At 50.8% G+C, this 23240-nt stretch overlaps 1 protein-coding gene across 1 annotated transcript in view; it reads right to left on the minus strand.

Moving 5' to 3' along the window:
- Nucleotides 1-326: 326 nt before the first annotated feature.
- TOGARAM2 (TOG array regulator of axonemal microtubules 2) overlaps nucleotides 327-23240 on the minus strand; it is a 46635-nt gene continuing 23721 nt past the window's right edge. Inside the window, exons 12-20 of the mRNA XM_019638643.1 lie at nucleotides 22534-22639; nucleotides 21572-21807; nucleotides 19524-19682; nucleotides 15344-15461; nucleotides 14833-14927; nucleotides 13061-13253; nucleotides 11929-12145; nucleotides 5221-5307; nucleotides 327-805 (exon numbers count right to left, since the gene is read on the minus strand). Of these exons, the coding sequence (XP_019494188.1) occupies nucleotides 468-805; nucleotides 5221-5307; nucleotides 11929-12145; nucleotides 13061-13253; nucleotides 14833-14927; nucleotides 15344-15461; nucleotides 19524-19682; nucleotides 21572-21807; nucleotides 22534-22639 (1549 nt within the window). The 3' untranslated portion in view covers nucleotides 327-467. The remainder of the gene's footprint in view (nucleotides 806-5220; nucleotides 5308-11928; nucleotides 12146-13060; nucleotides 13254-14832; nucleotides 14928-15343; nucleotides 15462-19523; nucleotides 19683-21571; nucleotides 21808-22533; nucleotides 22640-23240) is intronic.

Genomic DNA, 23240 nt, shown 5'->3' on the forward strand with positions numbered 1-23240 from the left:
GTCTTTGTAAGGCAGAGCACAATGCCCCCAGAGGTGCCTGTTACACTCACCTCAAATCAGGCCAATCACAAATGCAATGGATTTAAATGGCCAACTCAGGGTCTCTAGTTTTGGGGGTTTGTCCAGCTGCTCAAAGATGGGAGGCAATGCCCCCAAGTGGCCTGCAATATATGGGTTTGGGCTACACTTTTCCTCCCTTACTCTGTGTCTCAGTATTATCCGCAGCTGGTTTTGCTGTTGTCACATTTTGTTTTGTTTGTCACAAACCTAGGTACTGGAACATTCTCTGAGGTTAAACAAAATGGAAGATAAGACAAACCTTAGAAAAATAAGTAATTCTTTTATTTCTACTTCAAAATATTCTTTGTACACCTGGAACTCTAAGGGGCAGTAGACCAGGAGATAATGCCATCAAAAAAAAAAATAAGGTAAGATTAAAAAAATGTTTGCCCGTTTCAGATCTGTGTCTAGTCCAGCTGAAACGGGCACGAGCTGCCAGTGGTCTTGTTGTCAGGTGTCAGCCCTCTGTCGGCCATCTTGGAGCCACCGCACAGGGAACCCATGTCTAAGAGTTCCTGGAGTGTTTTGAGGACTCTCTTTGGCTGGCCTACGGCCAAGTCCTGCAGCCGGGAACCCATCTGCTCCTGGAGGCACCTGGACAGCCGGCACACCACTGAGCGGACGTTCCCGCTGTGCCCAAGCAGGACGCCATTCCCGATCATGTTGTTCAGGAAATACCAGAGGACCGGAAGGACGTGACGCTCCACGGCCTGGGGTTTTCGGGGGTAAACTGAGGCCACCAGCACTGTCATGCAGAAGAGAGGAAGAGTTACTTGAGTCAGGCATTCTCTCCCTCTCCCACTGCCTCTCTTGGAACACCAACCCTGTCCCTCAAAGGGCAGGCAGCCCAGCGAGCGGGGCTGACTGATCCATTAGACGTAGTACCTAGGGCTCACGACATGTTAGGGGCCCATGAAAATGTTTTAATTTCTTTTGAAATCAGAAGATAAAAATATGAAGATATACGGTCTGGTTTATATGTGTGTTTATACCAACCGGTCATAAAATACAATTTTAAATATTTTTTTTATGGGGGAAGGGGTATACAAAGGCAAAAGTGCTCAGGGCCCGTGACAGACATAACAGGTACCTGCTGCCCAGGGGAGGAGAAGGAAGCAGACACACCAGGATTGCAACCCTGCCTCTGCTATTGACCAGCTGTGGGAGCTTGAGAAAGCCACCCAACCTTTCCCAGCCTGTTCTCTTATCGGTAAAGATAATAATCCTGAACCAAACTCTTGAGATTGTTAGAGATTAGATAATAAATGTGCATCAAGTGCCTAGGGAGGTGGGCAGGTGACGAATAGTAGCTAGTACTGGTATTGCTTTAATCTGCATGACCATCTATGAGAGCTCACGCAAACACAGAGAAAGCATGCACTAGGGAGAAAAGCCAAGACTCTGTCAAATGAAGTATTCTGGAAAATAAAAAACTCTCTAGAAGAGTCAACTATGCCATTGTAGCATGAAAGCAATGTGTAACCAATGACCATGGCTGTTCCCCAGTAAAATTAAAAATAAAAAAGCCAGCAGGAGGTAAGACCAGTGTGGTCTCCCCAGTGTCTGGATGCCAAACCGCAGGATAAAACCAGCAGCCATCCAGGAGGCATGCTCTACAAACCATCATTCAGTAATGAATGTCCCCAAATCTGGTTACCTGAGGCTCTAAACCCCAGAGGCAGGCTAAACCTTCCAGCAAGCCCTCCATCACAGAGTAAATGCCAGGGCTGCCCTCAATGTCAAAGCCATGTCAAGGGCTATCCCAAGTTGCTTTGGGGGGCGGGGCCACTCCTGCCTTCAGCCATGGCCACATTACCCTAAGTACCTTCGTGCTAATAATGCTTGCTTTATAAGCAGCGCACTCTGCTTGTCATCCTGCTAGAAGAAAAGTGTTGGTGAAGGCAAACGACACCGAGAGCAGCACTTTATTTATTTACGGAGCAGAGAAACTGGAGGGTTCCCTGGGCCAAGGCATGCCTGGGAAACAAACATGGCCTGCAGAGTCCTGGGTCTGGCTCAGAGCTCTGCAGCATGATTGTTTCATCTCACAGCACCCTGAGAGGCAGGATTCTGGTCCATTTCACAGAGGAGGAAACCAAGACTCAGGGGTCAGGAGCTGGCCCAAGACCACACAGTTAACAAGGGCAGAGCTGAGGGCAAAGGCCAGATCTGCCTTGACTCCAAGGGTCATGTTCTTTCTACCCCTTGCCGCCCCAAACCTCTAGGGCTTCTGCATTTCAGAGGCTGGTCTGGAATTTTACTTTTAGTGAAAACCCCAATTTGTCCTTTCTTCATTAGCTTAACGTCATCCAATACCTCAGGGTATCTTTCAGCAGGAGCCCCATGGGGGCCCCCTCTGATTTCAGAGATAGCCTGGGACGATGGCAAAGGAGCTCAGCCTGACACTCTCAGCTCAGCCTGACACTCTCACAGGGCCGTTTCCCATAGACTGTGTATGCTGACTTTCAGACCACATGCTGTAGGGCCTCCCCAGGGGCTCCCCCATGTCACAGAGCCCTCAGAAGTAGCAGTGGTCCTCCTTCCTGGGGAAGGTAGGACTGTACCCAGTGACTCAGTCCAACCACGTCCACATTTTTTTAGGAAAATCTTCCAGATGAGAGGGGCCTCCTGCAGCTTCGTAAATTAAGCAGGCTGAGAAGGGAGGGCACAGTTAACAGCAAAGCGGCCCTAGTCAGCCCCAGAGTCGGGGAGCAAGGGGGAGGTGGGGGGGGCAGCACGAGGAGCCAGAAGAAAATGCTCCTGATTGCTACTTACTCTGAACAATGGAAAGGTTTCCTAAATCTACGCTGACTCACCTGCAAATGAAGGTGAGAACTTTCCCTCAAACCCGGCCCAGGCAGGGCTCCCCTGCTTCCACCAATGGGTCAGGGGGCACCTGCCCCCAACAGAGCTCCCTTGCCCCTCTCGCCACAACAGAACTCTCCCTCCTGACAGTAAGGCATTTACACTCCAGCTCCCAGGCAGCTTACTTCTCAGGAAGAGCGTCCATCCCACCCACACCCAGAGTTCCACATCCCGGGGTACCCAGGGGAGGTCACCTGACTGATGGGGGTGTCTCTCAGGCTGGCAGAGGCTGCAGTGACCTTTCTGGGTGTCATCATGAGGAAGAAAACCCCATTAAACTCAAGCTTAAAAGGCATCTGAAGTGATTAGCAAAAGCTTTACTCCTGTTAAGCTGTGTTATTATTAGTCCACACCTTGTGTCAACTGAAATTTTCTTCTCTGTTCCAGGCTCACACCCAGTTAACAGAAGCACTGCACAGAAACTCTTGCTTTTGGAGACTCTTGGAAATAGATGGAAAATATTTACAATAAATAGATAATCTAATGTGAGGTGCCCACCCACCTCTGGGCCCCATAAATTATTTATACAAGGACAGGTAGGCTTTCACCCGGAAAATGCTGACTTTGAGCATCAGAAAAGGGTTCCTTGTCTGGTACCCAGGGTGGTCTCAATTATGTGGCCCCATCTTCTCCCCAGGGCACCCACAGCATGGCACTGCGGCTGCATCGTAGCCCCCAGCCCTGCCTCACTCGCCCCACCTGCTTGGAGAAGACCTGGCACCTGGACGGGAGGTAAGGGGCCACTCCAGGGATGCTGGGAGGACTGAACCAGGGCAAGAGGCAATGCCAGGAGCAAGAAATGGGGTGGTGGAGGAGCTGGAATGATGCCCTCAGTCAGGTAACATGTGCTGAGCACCCCCTGAAGGCCCCATGCTGTGAGGCCCTGGCTGGGCCAGTGACACAGAGGATGGCCCGGTGTGAGACGTGCTCTTGAGAGGCACATGAAAGCAGGTAGGAGGGCTGGGGAGGAGGGAGGCAGAGGAGGTGATGCCAGAGCCTTCTCCCCTAGGTGGAGGAAGAAGGGTGGAGAAAGGCTTTGCGGGTTAGGAGTCGCACTGGGCAGGCCAAGTGAGATGACAGGAAATCAGCCACTACAAGGAGGGTGGCACGCTGGCGCCTAGGAGGCAAAGGCATGGCCTGCTCGGGGAGAGGCAGCATAGCACAGAGGTTGAGGGCTTGGCTCGGCAGCCAGGCTCCTGGGGACAAATCCTGGATTACTTCCAGGGACGTTGGGCACTTAACCTTTCTGAGCTCCATTTTCCTTATTGCTACTAAAAGGATAATCATGGAACCCACACGCTCCTTGTGGGGTTGTTATGAGGCTTAATGATCCAGGCATATAATTGGGTGTGGGGGAAGGGGGCAGAGCCTAGAGGGCCAGGCAATGACAGGCCAGGGCCACTCCAGGGAGCCTGGTCACTCCCCCGAGGTCTGCTGGGGAGCCATGCAAGGATATAAGCTGGGGGGGCAGTGGGGGGCTGTAAGAGGGGCATATGGTCGGGGGGACATGATCCATCTGCATTTTAGGGGACATCAGGAGTCCAAAGAGCAGACTGAGTCCTGTCTCCTTCCTAGATGGGACCTTCCTAAGATAAGGGAGGAGGTTTTCAGCAAGTAAGAATGATAAAACCAAGTTAAATAACCTGCCCAAGGTCAGAGTTGGCAGGTGGCAAATGGGTCTGTCCACCCCAAAGCCTATGTCCTTTCCATGCCGCCACCTCAAAGGCCACAAGAGAAGGTTTCAGCCCTGGAATGAAATCACTCGAGACTTATGCTGCAAACTCAGAGCAGACATAGGCTTGGAGCAAGGTTTCCTTGGCTGAAACTTGAATAAGGTTCATTTCCACGTAGTACAGTCCCGGGAACCTGACCAAGGGGTCAAGTGGGGTTGAAATCCAATCTGTGCTCTGCTTGCCAGGCTGCACATGCCGAAGAAGAGGCAACTTGATCTAATTGTCATGACAGTGCTGCTGCTGACCAAGCCATGTATGTGCAAGGTGGCATCTGCCTGGAAGGGATCAGGCGCCCTACGGGCTAGTGGCAAAGAGGAAAAAAGGTATGATGGTTTCTTAAAAATGACTTTCGTTATGTACAAACCTGCTTCATTTTGACCAAAAACAAAGATTGTCTTCTGCCAATATGGGTATGAGGTTTAAAACACAGGTTATCAAACATTTTAAATGGTCTGTGATTGTTGTGGGTCTAAGATAAGTGGGTGGTTCAACCACATGTTGGGAGAGAACAGAGATTGACTGGAAGGCAGTGGGGTGAGGGAGCGTGTTTGGGAGTGCTCACCTGACAGACGGTCTGTGATATCAAGCACTGCGTGGCCACTCAGGAAACGCACCCTCCCAGCAAACACTTGTAGGAGGCAAAGGTTGTCTGAAAGAGATAGAGAGTGTCAGTGGCCATGATGCTGTGGCCTGAGCAATGGCACCATCTGTTCAATGCCAGGTGCCCACAATGCCTACGTGGGGAAGAGGCCCTTTGGGGAGCTGAATTAATTTTTCCAGGTCACAATGGGGCCACTTTATTTATTTATTTATTTATTTATTTATTTATTTATTTTTAAAAGATTTTATTGGGGAATTGGGGGATGGGGAACAGACAAGTTGTTGTCCCTTTTTTTGTTCTTCAGTCTAGTTGTGGAGGACGTTGCTTCACTGGCCCATGTTGGTATCATGATCATTGTGCTCTTCCCAGCTGAGGCAGATCGCTCGCCGGCCATTGGACGGCTGCTCATGGCGGCTCAAGCCAGCTCACGACGACTCACGCTGGCTGCCAGCCACTCATGGTAGCTTACGGCAGCCCACTGCAGCAGGGGCTGAAGCCTACACCATTGCCGGCGACTCATGGCAGCCCAGTTCCAGGTTGAGCTGTTGTTCACCATCTTAGCTGTAGAGGGCGCAGCATCACTGGCCCATGTGGGATCCGAACCGGGGCCCTGCTGCTCAGAGCTCACGCTCCCAAGCCAGCTCTTAACCAACCAGCCACTTGGCTGGCCCCTCCTTCCATAGATGGTTTTTGCTTTTGTTTTTTTTTTTAATTATTATTAGTTTCAGGTGTACCATAGTTATTGTGCAATAGTTATCCTTTTCACCCCTCACAAAGTGACAACCCCCCTTCCCCCATCCACTCCAAATCGCCTCTGCCGTGCATGAATCCTAGAGGGACCCAGTATGCGCGGCTCCCAACATTTTGCCACCACAGCAGTCACAGCACAGTTCAAGGGGAGGTGGGATCAGTAACAACATGCATTTGTCAGGGATGTGGCTGTGGGGCCTGCCTGCACCTGTCAGGGAGGTGAGGGGCATTACCACAGCAAGCACCAGCAAATGTGTCCAGGGGTCCCAGGAGCTGACCATCTCAAAGCCAGATTCCTCTTTGCAGAGAACAGAGATTGGGGACCTGCTAACGGAAGTCTTTTCAGGTAAGTCGCACCTTTGCTGAGTTCCTTCAATACCCCAGCACAGAGCCTCAGCATCCCCATCGATGGTGCAATCTAAGCTTTGTTGTTTTCATCAGGCAACCAGTCTAGCTAAGAGCTAACTCCTGCTTCCCTTGTACTCCCCGGAGGCCTCTAAGGGATATAAAGGAGAAAATGTACATCTCTGCTGCTTGCAAAAGCTCCATCCATGAGGCAAGAGTCTTTAAGATAATGTGTGCTGGGAGACAAAAGAGCTGCTAGCCTCTAGGATATTGCAGTTTGCAAGAAGTGGTCTCAGGGTATGTTGGTAAGGCTGCAATTGTGCAAAAGTAGGTTTTTATACCATCACCTGCATTATTGTGCGTAGGAGCTCCTACTTGCCTCACCCCCATCATCAGCCATAAGCTCACCTCTCAGGACAAGGGCTTTTTCCTCCCTGCTCTCTCCCCACAACACTCAGTCCAGGACATCTTCTGGATGCAGCTGGACCTCCCCCTCCTGGCCACTGACATGGCCTCCCAGAGCGGAAAAGAGGTGAAGAACTTGGGAAATACTTGAAAATGCACAATCAGCAGACATCTATGCCAGGCCATGCTCCCACGGTGCCTGGCACACAACAGGTGCTCAATAAATGCTTGCAGAGCACAGGGCAATGTTAAAGCAGAGACACTAAGTTTGCCCAAGTTGGTTTAGAGACCTCAGAGCACCAGGCCCCAGGTAGCTGGCCTCTTTTCCGCTGGCTACTTTTACAGTGAAGGGCACTCACCTTTCCAGTCACACCCAGGTTTACTGAGAGGCGGCAAAGCCTAGAGTAGAGATTCAGAGTGTGAGCTCTAGGTCCAGATTACCTGAGTTTGAATCCTGGCTCTTCCATGTTTTACTGTGTAACATAGGACAAGTCACTTATCCTCTCTAAGCCTCAGCTAACCCATCTATAAAATGGGGATAATACTGGTACCTTCATTAAAGAGCTGCTGTGAGGATTAAATGAGTTAACATAACGCTTAGGATAATGACTCAAGCATCTAATTACTATGTAAGTTTCAGCTGTTGTTGCTACTTTTACTTGTTATTACCCTAAAATGCTCTGAAAGCCCAGCAACCTTCATGGTGGAGAGACCAATGAAGAGGCTGGAATCTAACTCCTGAAACTTTAGAATCCATGCTTCTAGCCCTAGTTCGTTAGCCTAGCCCAGAGTGTTCGGGGGGCTCGTTTTCTGCACCACAAGGAAGTCACAACTGGTGCTACCCACACCAAAAGGGCACTCACAGCTATGCAATGGAGAGAACATAGCCACGGGCTGGCCACCAGACAACCCACCTTCCCTGGCCTCGCCTCCCCTCTCTACAATGAATGGGTCAGAGTCCAGGGGGCCTCGCACCGCCAGCCCCATTCAGCCCAACCCTGAGGCCACCAGGAGGCCATATCATCCTCCAGCTACTGGGAGACCAGGGGATAGCTTTTAAGAAAGCACAAAAAACATGGTAGTGTGGACAGTGGCAGCAAGGAAACTGGAGTCAAACTGGACTCCTGAAAATCAGCTTAAAAGTTATGATGTCAGAGTACAATAAGTTCAGTAAGTTATGACGTCACATAGCCAAATTCTCCATGGCCATCAAAACTAGGTCTGGTCATTACAGGAAAAAACTGGGAATTATCCATTAAACAAGAAAATGCAAGTTGTGGTATAGCCGGTGACATAGCTGTGATAAGTGACTCAGTGTATAATTACACGTAAATGCTCATGTTCTGCCTTTTTTAAAAAATCAGGATGCAAATACAATTGTGTAATAGAATCACAACCATATGTACAAACAGGCACAGGAAAAAATATCTAAAATGGAAAATGCCAAATGTTAATAATGGTTTCTACCAGGATTTGGAACTATTTAAGTGAGTTTTTTTCCCTTCCAAGTGCTTTGCATTTTACATTTTCTCAATAATTAATAAGTATACTCTCACAGTGGTGGAAAGTAAACTTTTATTTTTAAGTTAATTAGAAAAACTGCATAATATCATGGGAAACTGGGTAGCGTTAAATGAAAGATGCAAAGACAAAACTGTATTTACATTACAATTTTTAACCAGGGAAATCTGTATGCACATAAACAAGAAATAGAAGATCAGAGACATTTTTAAGCTGTCGGGATACTAGAGGGACACCATGAATGAATCTGTCAATTCCATTAACAATATAATGTCATAATTATTTATATAAGGCTATAATTTTAAAATCAGAGAACAAAACAGCAAAAGTAGATCAGAAGTCACCCATTTTCAAGCTAATCTGCTCTTTCCAGCACTGGCCAGGAGCTGTGATAAATAAGGGAAACTCCTTTTGGTGCTCAGAAGCCTGAAAGTGGAGGTCTGACCAGGAGGATGGTGAGCTGTCACCGTTAATTAGTGAAGTTTTTTCCGTAACTAACCCAGTAACAGAGGCCAAAGACAGAACCAACCAGTCAACGCAGAAACTGCCTTCATGCCTTGACGAATTCCCTTAAAATCAGAAGTTTTGGGCACTAAGTACAGAGGATGCCACTCCGGCCTCACCCCTGGACAGGCCCCAAGGCAGGCAGTGACAAAGGGCAGAGGGCAGAGAACAAGATGTCCACCATGTCTCCTTTCTCACCATCCCTCCAAAAGGGAACATGGGCAGAAATCCCTCCTGCTCTGTCAACCAACACACCACCCGTCCCACTCACCCTAAGGGAAACCAAAAATCTAGAAGAGGTGTGGTGGCTGAGGAGTCGACTTTATCACTGAATTCCTGAATACAGAGGGATCTTAAGAGGCGACCTAAAAAGGCCAGCTTCCGGGTTTGGCTGTGCCGTCTGGATTTGGGGCTAGAAGGTGGCCTGGCCTGGCTGTGTACTTGATCCCCTCGGCCCTCCCCTCCATGCTCCCCAGAGAGCAGGAAACAAAGATAACATGCGGAGCTTTTGCTTTGTGACTTTTCACAGCAGTTGACAGTTCCTCGCCAGCTTGGAGCCCAGAATTCCTTGCTGGACACGAAGGAGCAGGCCTGGGAGAAAGCTGCTTCTGCTCAAAGGGTTCCAAGCCACTTCCATAAGGGACCTCAGGGTGCTAAGGATTCCCCCCCCCCAGGAACCAGTGGGGTCACTAGGCTCAGCCTGGGTGATATGAGAAGGAAGACTTACATCCCTTCTCTTCTGTCCCACCTGCCCCATCTCTGCTTCTACCGCCCAATCCCCTGGGGCAGTGGGAAGTTTAGTTCCTTGCATCCATTTTACCCTCTGCAGGCCAGGCGCAGACCATTCCAAGCAGATGAGAACCATTCCTGGAAAGACTGACTCTACCCTTGGCACACCCTGGCAGGGATAAATGCTCCTTATCAGCAACCTAAATCCCCCCAATTCTGACCTAGGTGCATATGAAAATTGGCTCGTCATTTCATAGTTAAGAACCCTTCCAAAACCAATGTTGCTGGTGAGGCTGAAAGGGCATGGCTCACAGCAAAGCCACGGGGCCCTGAGAACCCCCTGTCACACCTGTTCAAAATGACATGGAGCCAAGACCCTGTGCTTCACTCTTTGAGCCCCACAGGAGACTTGAGCCAGGGACTTACTGGGCTCCACCCCTTTGAGGCCAACCCCATTCCATTCCAGCCTAGTGCCGACCTAAGGAGTAGAGAGGAAGACAGTTCCCCTTACACCTGCTTCCATTCTCCCCACATCAAGTCCTGCAGCTGATGGACCAGAGGTGGCATCGACAACCATACTCAAGGACACCCTGTCCCAGGGGAAAAGGAGAACTCTGGGTGTCTTCCTGGAAGCTGAAACCTGCCTCAAGCTGTGGTCAGATCACAAAAGCAGACCATATCTGGGCCCCCTTTCTAGAGTTCCCAGCCCAGGAACATACAGCAAGACCCCAAGGAGAGGAGGGGACCTGAGTCTTGTGACAACGTGAGGCACCAGATTCTATAGCCCAGAGCTTCAGAGCTCCCACGTGCTCAGGGAGGCTGGCCCAATACCAAAAAATGGAAAGGAAAATACCTGGAGAGGAAGAATTAAAAGCTCCTCTCCCCAGATATGGGTACATATCCTCTTCAAATAGCTAAAGCCTATTTTGCTTGGTGTGGGTTTTCCCAATAAATTCAGGGCCTGCGGTGACTTACCAGGAAACTCGGTTATTGGCAACAGCAATCTTACTTACCCAGAGCAGCAGTGAGAACAAGCCATAATTTAAAGCTGAATTTATATTATTTGTTCTACAGCAACAAACTCAGCAAATCATAAATTCCCTCTGAGGTGAAAAGGGGAAATTGACAATATTTATGAACTCAAGAAATGGAGAAGGGCCTGGCCCGGCCTTTGATTTGTAACTGAAACTTCTCCTGGAGGCGCCAGCCAAGGACATGGTGCTGTCCCAGCCCTGGGAGGCTGGGCTCAGGCCAGGGTGCAGGGATGGGGGAGGGGTGGGTGTGCCAGGAGGGGTTTCCAGCCTCACCATGAGGGTGCTCTGTGGGTGCTAAAGACAGGACATTGCTCTGTGCTCATCAGGACATACAGCATACAGTAAACAGGCAAACAAAGACAGTTCTCAGATCATAAGCTTTCTCACATCAAGGCAAAGCTGGTTTGTGAAAACTCATGGTTCTACTGATTAGGACATAAGTCTACTCATCTACTATGTTCTCACACACACTGGAGGTTTTGAGCTTGTACTTCAACCTGTGTACGAGATACCAAATATCACCTTCAAATCATCTATGAAAGGAATGGAGAACAGAAGTAGATGCACCCAAAATTCCACCTAATGTTCAAGAACCAGGGTGTGATACTGCAAAGCCCATAGGGAACTGGGGGCTCTCGCCTTTCCTGATGTCTCTCCCAAAGCTCCCTCCTTTTTTTCTTTTCATTCCTCCCCCAACCCTACTCCAAATTCACTCCCCACCCCTTACCCCAAATCCCTCCCACCTGAAGCCCTGGCCCCAAACAATCTTCCTAAAAGGCAACTCTCATCCATTCCACATTCAAAAAGCCAGTGGGGTCCCAGCCTGACTCCTATGCCAGACAATCAAGGTGGCCCGCCACCCAGGCCTATCCACCCATCAGCTATGTCCTCTTCAACAGGCTTGCCCTGCAGTCTCACCAGCATCGCTCCTGGTCCCCATAACAAGCTACATCCACTACCACACAAGCTACCATCGCTACAACTAAGAAAATTGTTGACAGCTCTTCCCAACTCCTCCTTGGCAATCCTGACCTGTTTTTCCTTCAGTGCCCTGTTGGCTCACTCACTGTGGTGCTGTGTGACCCTGGGTGAACCATCTAAGTCACATGTACTAAAGGAGGCAAGTCTACATTATCGCTACATCTCCTCTACTTCTTACCACCTAAGGTGGATGGTGACATGGAAAAGCTGCCAACCAAGAACCTCGGAGGCTCTGGGCCACCCACCCCTGCCCTACGCAGCCTCTGGGAAAACGGTTAACCAGTGCCTTTTACTGCTCTGCTGATTCCCAAGCAGGAAGGGTGGGCTCAGCCTAGGGAGGCACTAGGAAGGGAGCCAGCTGCCCACAAGAGCCTAGTGGGGGGCATGGCAGGAGGCTCACCCAGATTGTCAATCATTGCATCCAGCGCCATCACAGCAGCTGCATAAATCCCGGAGTTCTTGGAGTTGAGGTTATCTGCCACGGCAATGATAATGGAGAGAAGCATGGGGTGTAGGCTGTCTCTGAGGAGGGGAACCATCTTGGCGAGGGCCTCCAGTGCCCACTGGTTCACTTTCTTGTTGGCATCCTGAAGCCTTGGGGTGAAAGCATCAAAGACCTATTGAGGGAACAGAAACCAAGAACCCATGGGAACCCAGGCTGGGCAGGGGTCCCGCAGCCCAACCAGCCACCCTCAGCAAGGATTCCTCCTGCATCCCGGGCAGTGGTCATCCAGCCAGAACACCCCCAGTGATGAAGGGCTCGCTTCCTCAAAAGGGGGTGGGGGCAAGAAGGAGGATCGGCCATATAGCGAGTACTCATTGCATGCCAAGTATGAGCGCATCTTGTTAGGTATTCTGCACTCTCTTTGCTGAAATGATCTTAGCAACGCCTGTGGCACGTGTTCTCATCCTCATTTTACCATGAAAAACAGAAGAAAAACTGAGGCCGAAAGAGTTTAAAACTTACCCAGATCACACAGCTAGTAAGAAACGGGTGGAAACACAGGTCTGCTGCCTTCCAGCCTGTGTCTTAAATACTCTGCCATGTGGCTGGACTGTCAGCAGCCTCGCTCCCAGAAGCAGCAGCCATCTGTTCCGGTTTCCCACCTGTGAAAGGCCTGTGCCTATCCCTAAGGCACCCGACCTGCCTTTCTGGCCTAGTCGCCCGGCCCACCACATGCTCTGCCCCTAAACATCATGCGCAGAGCTAACCAGGAGCAGCCCTCAGCCACAGCATCCCCTACTTCTGCCCTCCTTCCCATAAATCTGCTGGAGGCATAAGAGATGCCCAGGACACCTGTGAGCAATCCCCTCTGAGGTGCCTGGTGGGGAGCAGTGCCCTCACCCCCGTCAGCCACTCCCAGGTAGTCTTAGAGCACTACCAAGGCCCCCAGATAGCCAGTGTTTGTCATGCTCCCATCACCCTGAGGGGTCTGGCACAGTGTCTAACCATGTTCAGAGTTTTTCAAATTAAAGTTGCACCCACAGGGGAGAGACAGTTGTTGGGAAGGCAGAGGCGGGACAGCGCTCACCTGGACCAGGTTGCTGGTGATGACCTCTGGCTTGGCCTTGCAGTGCTCAAGGAGCCGCCCCACGCCGTCCATCCGAGACTGGTAGTCTTTGGCCTCCAGCAGCCGCATCAGTTCCCTCAGCTGCTCCACCGCCTCTGCTCCACCCCGCATGGAGGAGCGCAGCCCGACCAGCCGCCGGCCATTGGGGCCGAGCCTACATGGAAGGACGTCTGACCTGGACAGCCCCAGGGGATGGACACGCCTCTTGTCCCATGGCCCTCCCACAGACAGGTGGAGCTGAGATAAGAGTGTCACCTACAGCTTTGTCCACCCCCTATTTCTCCTCCACCTGCTTTTTGGGGACACTGGCCTTGGGAATTCTGGAAATCCCTTTTCCTCAGGGGATAATAATATGGTTGCCTGGAGCCCTGTCCCCTTGTCAGGGTTCATGGGTCTCTCTTCCTGCTTTTTTTTTTTTTCCTCTCTCTCTCTCTCTTTTCAGACGACATGTGAGGAATGGGAGGGAAAGCTTAGAGCATGAAAGGCTGACTGGTGCAGATTTAATCAAAGCGTGGGGGAAGATCTTGCCAGGTGCCTGAATCCCGACCCCTGCTTGTCTAGGCCCTGCTCACAGTCCTCCAGGAACTAGGGAAATGTAAAGAAGCCCTGTTATCTTACCCTGGAATCATACGCCCACCATGCCCACCCTGGCCCGTTCTACCCAGCAAGACAGCAACTCCATACAGACCTCCCAGCCCCACCCCAGCTCAGAGCCTGGGTCTTTAAGCTTGAGCCCTAAACCCAAGTCCCACCCAACAGAGTCCAACATCATTCATTCTGTCATTCATTCCTACATTCCACACTCTCTGCTTATGATGTGCCAAGCTGTACTGAGTACTGAGAACAATGAGATGAGAGATGTGGTCTTTGCCTTGACCAATGCGAGACAGCACAGGTAAGTCAATAGGCTGACAGAGGACTAAAGAACGGGGACAACCTGTCCACCAAGACGACATGGGGGCACAGAGTCTCAGAGAGAGCTTCTGGGAGAAGGTGACAGGTGAGCCAAAGCTCATGGAATCTTATAGAATAAAAAGGCATGTCCTAGGTGCAGCTGGCACAGCATGGGGCAAAGGGACAGCAGAAGCCAAGGCACAGTAGGAAGAGAGAACATGGAGGGGCAGGAAACAGCTGCTCTGGTCTGGCTGAGAGGATGTGTGGGAGAGAGAGCAGGAAGTTAATCTTGAAGAGGTAGGCAGGGCCTTCCCTGGGGTCCTTGCTAAGGAGTTCAGATGTGGCCCTCCCAGGAGTTTAAGTTTGGGGCACAGGAGTGAATGTTGGATTCCTGCTTGGTTTCTAACTCATCCTGGCACCCACCCTCCAGCCCCTCAGCCCATTCCTTCTCATCTGTGTCTGCCCCAACTCTGCCTCTAAACTAGTCCCACGCTGGCCCCTCTGAGGGTGGAAGGATCTGCTGCTCTAAGTGAATGGAGAAATGCTGAGCTCACACAGATAGCCTGACCCACAATGGGTCCCACCTATACTAGTGGAATTGCACCCCCTTGGCCAAGCCTGCAGGAACCCACTCCCATTGGCAGAGGCTCCTGAGCCCAGGATTTGCTCTCCCTGACAGCTGGGTGAGGGAACACACCCTGTAAATTTTCCCACTGGTGCTGCAGACCCAACTAGGTCTCAGCCGTAGCCCGGATCCACTGCCCCTCCCAGAGCCATCCCTGGCTGCCTTCAGCGGCAGTCTTGGATGTGGTGCCACAGAGAGACGAGAGCAGCCGTACCCTTCTTCGCCTGGCAGCCCGTTCTCACACACCACCAGACTCCTCGACACCTTGCAGCCTTTGGCAGATGGAAGTTCATCGCTGTCTTCTATTCCCTTGAAAAATACATACAGCACTTGAGCCAAAAAGAGTAGCCTCTGGGGAACTGCCAGACACTCCAGCCTGGATCATAACAACAGAAGTAACCTTCCACCTGAGAGTGCTTCGAGGGACACAGTTGAGCCTTCCAGAGCACTAGCAGTCGGGACAAAGTGATGGGGGTCAAGATCCCCTTTTCACAGATGAAGGCGTGAAGGCTCAGGGAGGCTCTGGGGACACAGGCCGCGAGAGGCAGGACCAGTCTGAGCGCAGGGGAAGAAAACCACATTCATCCCACCGGAGAGGCGAGAGGCGTTGTGGGTGAAATAAAAGCCTCTGGGGAGCACTCCCCACCCCCTGAGCGGCATGAGGGCTGCCAGGCTCAGCTCTGGTCCCCTACCCCCGATGACCCACTCACACTCCACCAACTCACCCGCTGTTTAATGGCCGCCATGACCTTCCGCAAGTCGTGGGACGGCAGGGACTGCTTCAGAAATGCATCAAACTTCGTGTTTGACATCAAGATATTCACCATCTTCCGGCCATAAAACCTGCCACAGGAAGAAGAGAAAGATGAAGAAACAGCCACAGGGATGCACCACAAATTCACTTTAGAACTTTATATAATTTTCTAATTATAGTAAGCGAGTTTTTAATCCTTTTTCTAATTATGACAATAATTGCTAACCAGTTAAAAACTAGATTCATAAAAGAATAACTATCATCCATACTCCCATTACCAAGAGAAAACCACTATTACATTTTTATATGTTTTCTCATAGTCTTTTTCCCATGCATCTACATTTTAGTTGCTGTCAGAATATAGATACAACTTGTACCCAGCTGTTTTCACTTTATCATTAATCATCTTCCCATGTCATCCTTTTTAATGGCTACGTAATATTCTTTTGGATGGCTATCCCAAAATGTGCTCAAGTTTTTTCTAGCATAGGACATTTAGAAGTCAGAGGAAGGGTACAGTGGGGCAGTATAGGAGGGAGTGGTCAGCTCTACCTGGTAAATAATGGTGGGTGAGGAAGGGAATCAAGGAGGGCTTCACAGAAGAGGTGACCCTTGGACTGGGACTCAAAAGATGAGTAAGAGTTCACAAGTGGGACAGGATTAGGGAGTAAGTGGGAGGAAGGGAGCCATTCTAGGGTCCACAAAACAGTCTGACACGTCAGTAGGTGTGTAGTTGGAGAACAGTGGGCAGGGAATGGACTCAGAAAGAAAACAGGCAGGAGAAGAAGGTGGGACTAGTTTAGAGAGAAGGGATGGAGTTGGGCTTTAACCTGTAGCCAATGGTAAGCTGAGGAAGGATCATGTTTTCACTTTAGTCAAATTGTCTCTGGCAGCAGTGTGGAGGATCTTTGGGGACAAGGCTGGGGTCCAGGAGACCTACTAGGGGGCCACTATAATAATCCAGACAAGAGACTATAAAGGCCCGAAGTAAGGCAACAGAGTGGGGGTAAGAAGAGGTGATCAGATGCAAGAGCTGCTAAGGAAATTGAAACTGTAGGACTTGGTCGCTGATTGGAAGCAGAGCATAAAGCATCGAGAATGATCATATTTGCTCAGCCTGTGGCTTTATTGATTGTAAAATGCACCATTAATTTATTTTCCACTAAGGAAAAGCAGAAAAAGAAAACACTGGCAATGTTCACTTCTTTCAGTGACACTGCCTCACGTGTGAAGACAACCCTTTTACACACTGTCTTAGAAGCAGAAGGTAGCATTCTTCCTTAGGCTGGTAAACTGCTTGGTGGTTGCTTTGCAAGAAAATGCAGAATTTGGGTCATTTCTGCAATGACAAGTGTTTGCATTAATACCTAATTTATACCCCATCACTCTATTCCCATGCCTTTTCTCATATGCAATAACTTTCCATTTCAATGCCGAGTAATAGTGTAATATTTCTAAGACATTTTAAACAGCAATTAAACTCAACAATTCCCCACAGAGCATCCATGGTGACTTCTTAAAATAAATATGAAAGGCTAACAAGCAAAGAAAGGCTCACAGTGTAGTTCCTACAATGCAAATTTTAATTCAAAGATTTATACTATGAGCAACGACGACTGCGTTTGCCAATGTGCAGATAATAAAACCTAAGTCATAATTGCCGCCTGGCCAACAGCGACTGATTATAAGATATTAAAGTGTAGGGAGGAAATGTGTCTCTTAGAATCAATGAAGTGTGAAATTCCCCATTTTGCATCTTAGATGACTCAGGAAATAATAGTGACTTTTAACAATAGAGAGAACACAGATGGAGAGGCAGGCTTGGGGATAAAGCAGTAAGTTTTTTAGGGACACTTTGCACTGAAGATGACAGCTGGACAGCCTCGTGATGGGTCCTATGGTGGCATCAGAGACCATGTGGGCTGGGACAAGAAGTTGGGAAGCAGCAGAGTTTGCTGGGACTGCAGCCAGGACGGGTGATGATACAGCTCAGGGAAAGCCACGAGGACTAAAGACACCTACATTCAGAGGGCAGGTGGGGTGGGTAAACGGCCATGGAAGGACGAGGAGAACCAGAGGGCAGTGCAACGGAAGCCCCGAGGCATAGGGCCCCAAGACGGAAAATGAAGTGTAGTCAACACCATCGTTGTAAGAGAGAGGTCAGAAGGCATTCGATCTCGGGGTATAGAGCTTGGTGTCCATCCTTCACCAACAATTAAAACAAACCAACCAAAATCTTCTTCCCCGACAACATCGCTCATTTCAGTAAATGGCCGCATTATTCACCCAGTTGTTCAGTTTACAAACCTATGTGTCATCTTTGATCCCTAATTGAGGGCCTCACCACCCACCTCCTGTTGTCTCTGCCTTCAGAATACACCCAAATCCATCTCCCTCCACCCTACGGCCAGCCTCCCGCACCTCTGGCCTGGACTATGGGGTAGCCCATCAGTCTGGTGTCTCTCCTCCATCCTAGACCCCTCCACCACTATCAAATCCCCCAGTGAGCAGCCAGATATATATATATATATGGCTTGCAAACATATAAAGAAACACTCAAATTAGTAATGGGAGGAAGCACTCTGAAACAACAGTGAGCTGGCACTTTCACCCATTAGATCAATAAAAATTAGAGATTCCAGTCTTGCACAGCTGTGAGGATGTAGGCACCTGGGGCACTGCAGAAGGGAGGCAGAGGGAGCACAGGCAGGAGAGCCCCTGGCCATGTTTGGGCTGCCTAAGAGGGCATGTGCCCCTGACCAGAGTCCTGCTCCTGGGCGTATTTCCCAATGGCATTCTCCCTGGGCTCCATCGTGGGCACATACAATATTAGGAGCAGCAGTGTTGTAGTGAAACAGGTGGGAGAAATAGCACGCATTGCATCCCTCCAGGGCATACCCTCAGACTGTCCCCATGAATGCCCAGCCTGGGATGCAACACAGTGTGGACGTGCTCTCTGGAGCTGCATGGGGTATGGTGTGGTCTCCAGACATGGTGATAACATGCTGTGAACTGAAAAGTGTGATTCACTGCACCCCAACCCGAGGTTTTAAAGACAATCAATCAGAATCTATCACTCTTCTGCTTGAAACCATCTAATACTGCCTCACGCTGCTACTAAAGAAATCCTCCAGGGGCGGCCGGTTAGCTCAGGGGGTTAGAGTGCAGGCTCATAACACCACGGATGCAGGTTCGATTCCCACATGGGCCAAGGAGCTGTGCCCTCCACAACTATTAGATTAAAGACAACTACTTGACTTGGAGCTGATGGGTCCTGGAAAAACATACTGTTCCCCAATAAAATTTCTTGTAAAAAAAAAAAATCCTCCAGTGGCTTCTGGTCACACACAAACTAAAATCCTAACTCCTGACCATGGCCCATGAGGCCCTCCCTGGCCTGGCCCCGCCTACCACTGCCCACCACTCACTGTGCCCCACCCAGCCTACCCTTTTTCACCCTTGAGCACCAAGCTTATTCCCATCCAAGGGGCCTTTATACCATTTCCCGTGCCTGGGGCGCTTACACCCAGATCCTCAAAGAGCTGGCTCCCGCTAGAGGTCAGTTCTCAACTCAAATGTCACCTTTAGAAAGATCTCCCCCAACTCTCAATCTAAAGTAGCCCCCACCCCATTCTCCAATACATCTTTTTTTCCTCTCTATCCTGTATCTGTATCTAAAATTATCATAATTATTTGTTTATTATTTGTCTACCCCACCAGGAGGTAAACTCCAAGACAGCAGAGGCCTAATTTTTCTTAATCACTGTCATATCCGTAATAATGACAAGAGGGCTCATTCAATGTCTCTTTAAAGAAAAATGAATAAATGGTCTTTACACAGGATGGAGCAGGGAGGGGACAAGAACAAGACCAAGACTGAAGTAGCTAGAGAGAGGCTGGAAGGTGAGAAAGTGGAGAAAATAGAGGTGGGAGTACTGACCATTCCCTGAGCGGGCCTGGCTATGACGGTGGGGAGAGCTAGGACCACAGCTGTAGAGAAAGGACATGGCCTCTACCCATCCAGTTGTCCCCCCGGGCATGATCCCAGGGAAGCTGAGTTGTGCGAGCCAGGGCCCTCAGGGCCGGCTGGTTGCCTTATCTGCCCAGGGCTGGCCAGGCCAGCGGTCCCCAGGTCCCTGGCCCTGCATTACCTGGTGTCCTGGTTGGAGTCCTGGGCCAGCCGCACCAGGTTGTGCACCAGGATGTCTGTGCTGTCCCTGGTGCCCGAGAGAAGCTTCTCGGCGCCTATCTGCTCCAGGACAGCCGAGAGGTGCTCGGCAGTGCATTTCCGAACTAAGGGGTTCCGGTGGCTGAAAGGAAACACAATCACAGTCAAGAACTCAGTCAAGAAATGAGGTGTGGGCGTCCCCAGACTGGCACACATGGACCTACAATTGTGCATCCACGTTTCATGCTGTGACAGGCTCCAAATTCCCGTGTGGGCTAAGGGGAGTCTTTGAGGAAAGAATAGTCACTTTGTGACAACAGAACGAAAGTTGACGACAGCAACAATGGGACAGGGAAGAAAGAGTGAAGCCACTTGGTGCTCCCCACATACACCTGTGCCCACCATTCTCTGTACCTTCCTGAACTTGGGGTCTACCTTTGTCTAAATGCACTTCCCTATATTTTCTTCACCTGGAAAGATCCCACCCAGTCAATGTCTCCTCTGCCTTCCCTAGATTCCAGGCAGACCGAGATGCTCCCTAAGGTTAGCACTGTCCCTGTCCCCTGGGGTACAGGTATACCCCTGTGGCTCCCCAGTCAGGCTGGAGCTCCCAGGGAGTGGAGTGGGCACCTAGTCTCCCTCTCAGCGGAATCCCCAGTGCCCACTGGTGCCTGGCACATGCCAATGCTTAGTGGGAGACTACTACACACGCATTGAGCTGAGTTAAGACAGGAGGGACGGGGTCGGATGGGTGATTTGGTAGCTGTAACAGGCGGCACCTGAAATCTTACCAGAGAAACCCATCAGGATGTCACCCCTTCCTTTTCACCTATTCAAGCAGGGCCTATGTGTCCACAGTCCATTAGGCAGCACTAGCCCCTCCCCCAACCCCTTCCAGTCCATGTCAATGGAACACAAAGGGAGGCCTCCGGGCTCTCCCTACTCAGTGTGGTCCAGGGACCAGCACCTGAATCAGATTCTGTACTTTAGTAAGGTCCCCAGGAATTCAAGGCTCCCCTGAGGACTCCTGACCCTGGTTCCTGCAACAATGGTCAGTTGTCGCAAATTGTAGTGAGCATACCCTCCGTGCCAGACTCCCTCCTGGGCACCTTCAAACCATTATCTCCCCAACTCCATCAGCTACTATTATCGCTATCTGGCAGGTAAGGAAGCTGAGGCTAAAAAGGAGGAATCCAGGAAAAAGTACGGTTAATTTCTGCCAAGTTAATAATAGCCACGGTAAGCACTTGATAAATGTTAGGCAGAGACAGACACTGTTCTAAATGAACCAATTCATTTAACGCCTCACAACAATGTTATTATTATTCCCATGTTGCAGATGAGGAAACCGAGGCACAGGGAAGTTAAGTAACAATTTGGAATGTGAGCCCGGGCAACCTGGTTCCGGAGCCCCTGCTCTTTCACTGGGCTGCGGTGCCGTTCGCAAAACCTGGGGCTCTCAACACGCCCTGCCCTGCGTTCTGAGGAACCTCCCTGCCAAGAGTTATGACTGGCTTACGGGCTGAGACTTGTTTTGCCCTGTGGGAGAAAGGGCTTGAGAAGCGCTTTTGGTTTTGCTTTTGGTTGGGGTTTTTATGTAAAGGGAAAGCAAATCTGGCTGCAGAAAAGCTCCAGTAGTAGCCAGCCTCTCCCTCCTCCCCAAGAGAAGGCCAAGCGGTGGTGTGATTTTGTGCCTTGCTCACCTGGCGGCCCAGATTTCATCAGAAAGAAACCCCCTCCCCTGGGAAAGGGGCAGCAGCTCCTCAGACCGGGGCGGAGGCTGCACTATGAGCTCCCCAGTCTCCCCGTCCAGCCAAGGCTCTGGGCTGCCCTGATTTCGCCTCATCACCCCCAGCCTGGCCCAGGAAAGGTGGGGGACAAGCCTGCCAGGAAGCAGGGGTCTTTGTCCCCCAGGTAGTCTTGAGGAACTTGCTCCAGCCTCCTGCCCCACCCCCACCCCATCCCAGGGCCACTCCCTTGGTCACACCTTCCTGGACCACCCCCAGCCCTCAGACAACTGGCCACACATACTAAATGCCCGCCGAGGTGAGGGCCACCAGGGAGCGAGCAGGGGTCACGTGCTCCACCATGGCCCCCAGGGACCGGTTGGCCGCTCTCTGGATGAACTCGCTGGTGTTCCCCATCTTCTGGAGCAGGCAGCGGGCAATCTCCTCAGCTTCCTGGTCCATGTTCTTCTTCAAGGCCCGGAAGAGGTCTCCCAGGGTGCTGATGGCCAAGCGGGACACCTTGGAGCGGAGGTTGGTGACCTTGGAGAGATGAGAGAAGGACCCTCCAGGACCGCTGGATCCTGCCAGGGGCTCCAAACATACCAAGAATGGGGCACTGCACCACCCCCGCCTGCCGCCTCCACCGTCGCCCCAGGCCTAGGCCTGGCCAGGCTGGAACAAAGACCTTGCAGCAGCTCTGGGCAAAACTGTCCCATTAAAAAATACACTATTGCTGTTGTTATCATCATAATGACTAATTTCAACATTATCATTATCATCTGAAATTTGGACAACACTTAGTCTTCAAAGCACTTTCACAAATAATGTTCAGTTTGATCTTCACAAGGCCCCTCACTAGATCAGCCTCTTCCCAAAGGGTGAGAGGAGCATGGACCCCACCTGTGATAAGATGTATCTTAATGCCCCTCTGGGCTCAGCCTAGACCAAGCCCCAGTCCCCCGGGAGAAAGGGCTTGGGAAATGCTACAACTGGCCTGGCATGTTGACTACGGAGGACAATGCAGGGCTGTGACACAGAAATAAGGACACCCCAGGCCTCAGCCTTCCAATCTGAGAAATGGTGGCCACCTCCCACCTCACGGGCTGAGGTCTGAAAAATAAGCAGGGGATGCCCGTGTGTTCCAGGGAGCCAGGGGTCCCTCTGTGGCTGCTGTGTGGCCTGCACTAAGCAACAGCCCCAAAGAAGGGGGACTGGCTAGGGGGTGGGGCAGAGTCCAGAGTACACAGTCTGTTTGGGAGGCCTCACCTCCCCAGTCACGGCCAAGGACACATCGTGCAGCCTCCCGGTGAGGACCTCCGAGTGACAGGCCGCCAGGCGCCGGATGCTCACCAGGCCCTTCTCTTTCATCTGCCTGAGAAGCAAGGTGAGGCCCTGTCACAGGCAGGTGGGGGGGGGGAGGAACCCTGCTCCCTCGTAAACCAGGGGCACCCACACCACCGCCCACACCCTCCCCACAGCAGGGTGGGAATAAACGGCCCTGAAGCCAGGGTTTCCTGATGTAACTCCCAGGCCAAAATCCTAACAGTCCAGTAAAAGCCTTTTATGGGGCCCCGGGCTCACCTTCACCCAAGAGGGAAGCCCACCCCCAGGACGCAAAGGCAGTGCCTTCAACAGAAGGTACTGGAACATGAGGACTGAGGACAGGAGGGCTTCCTGCAAGTGCTCTGGACTCCAAGTCCTTGTGCTGCTTACGACTAAGACTGCTTGTCTGCTAGTATCGTGGTAGGAACCCTGGGAGCAGATCAAACTTGATTTAGAGAAATGAAGGGCTGTAACCATCTTAAGTGCCCCTCAGGAAATGTTGTGGAGCCAAATTTCCATTTGCCACTTTTGGCTCTGGTGTGCCATAGAGCAGTGCACAGAGCTTTTGGAAGTTGCAGAGCAGACACAGGAGGCTGGACTCTGACTCTGACTCTCTCTCTCTCTCTCTCTCTCTCTCTCTCTCTCTCTCT

The sequence above is a fragment of the Hipposideros armiger genome, unplaced genomic scaffold (assembly GCF_001890085.2).
Source record: "Hipposideros armiger isolate ML-2016 unplaced genomic scaffold, ASM189008v1 scaffold_0, whole genome shotgun sequence".
Classification (NCBI taxonomy): Eukaryota; Metazoa; Chordata; class Mammalia; order Chiroptera; family Hipposideridae; genus Hipposideros; species Hipposideros armiger.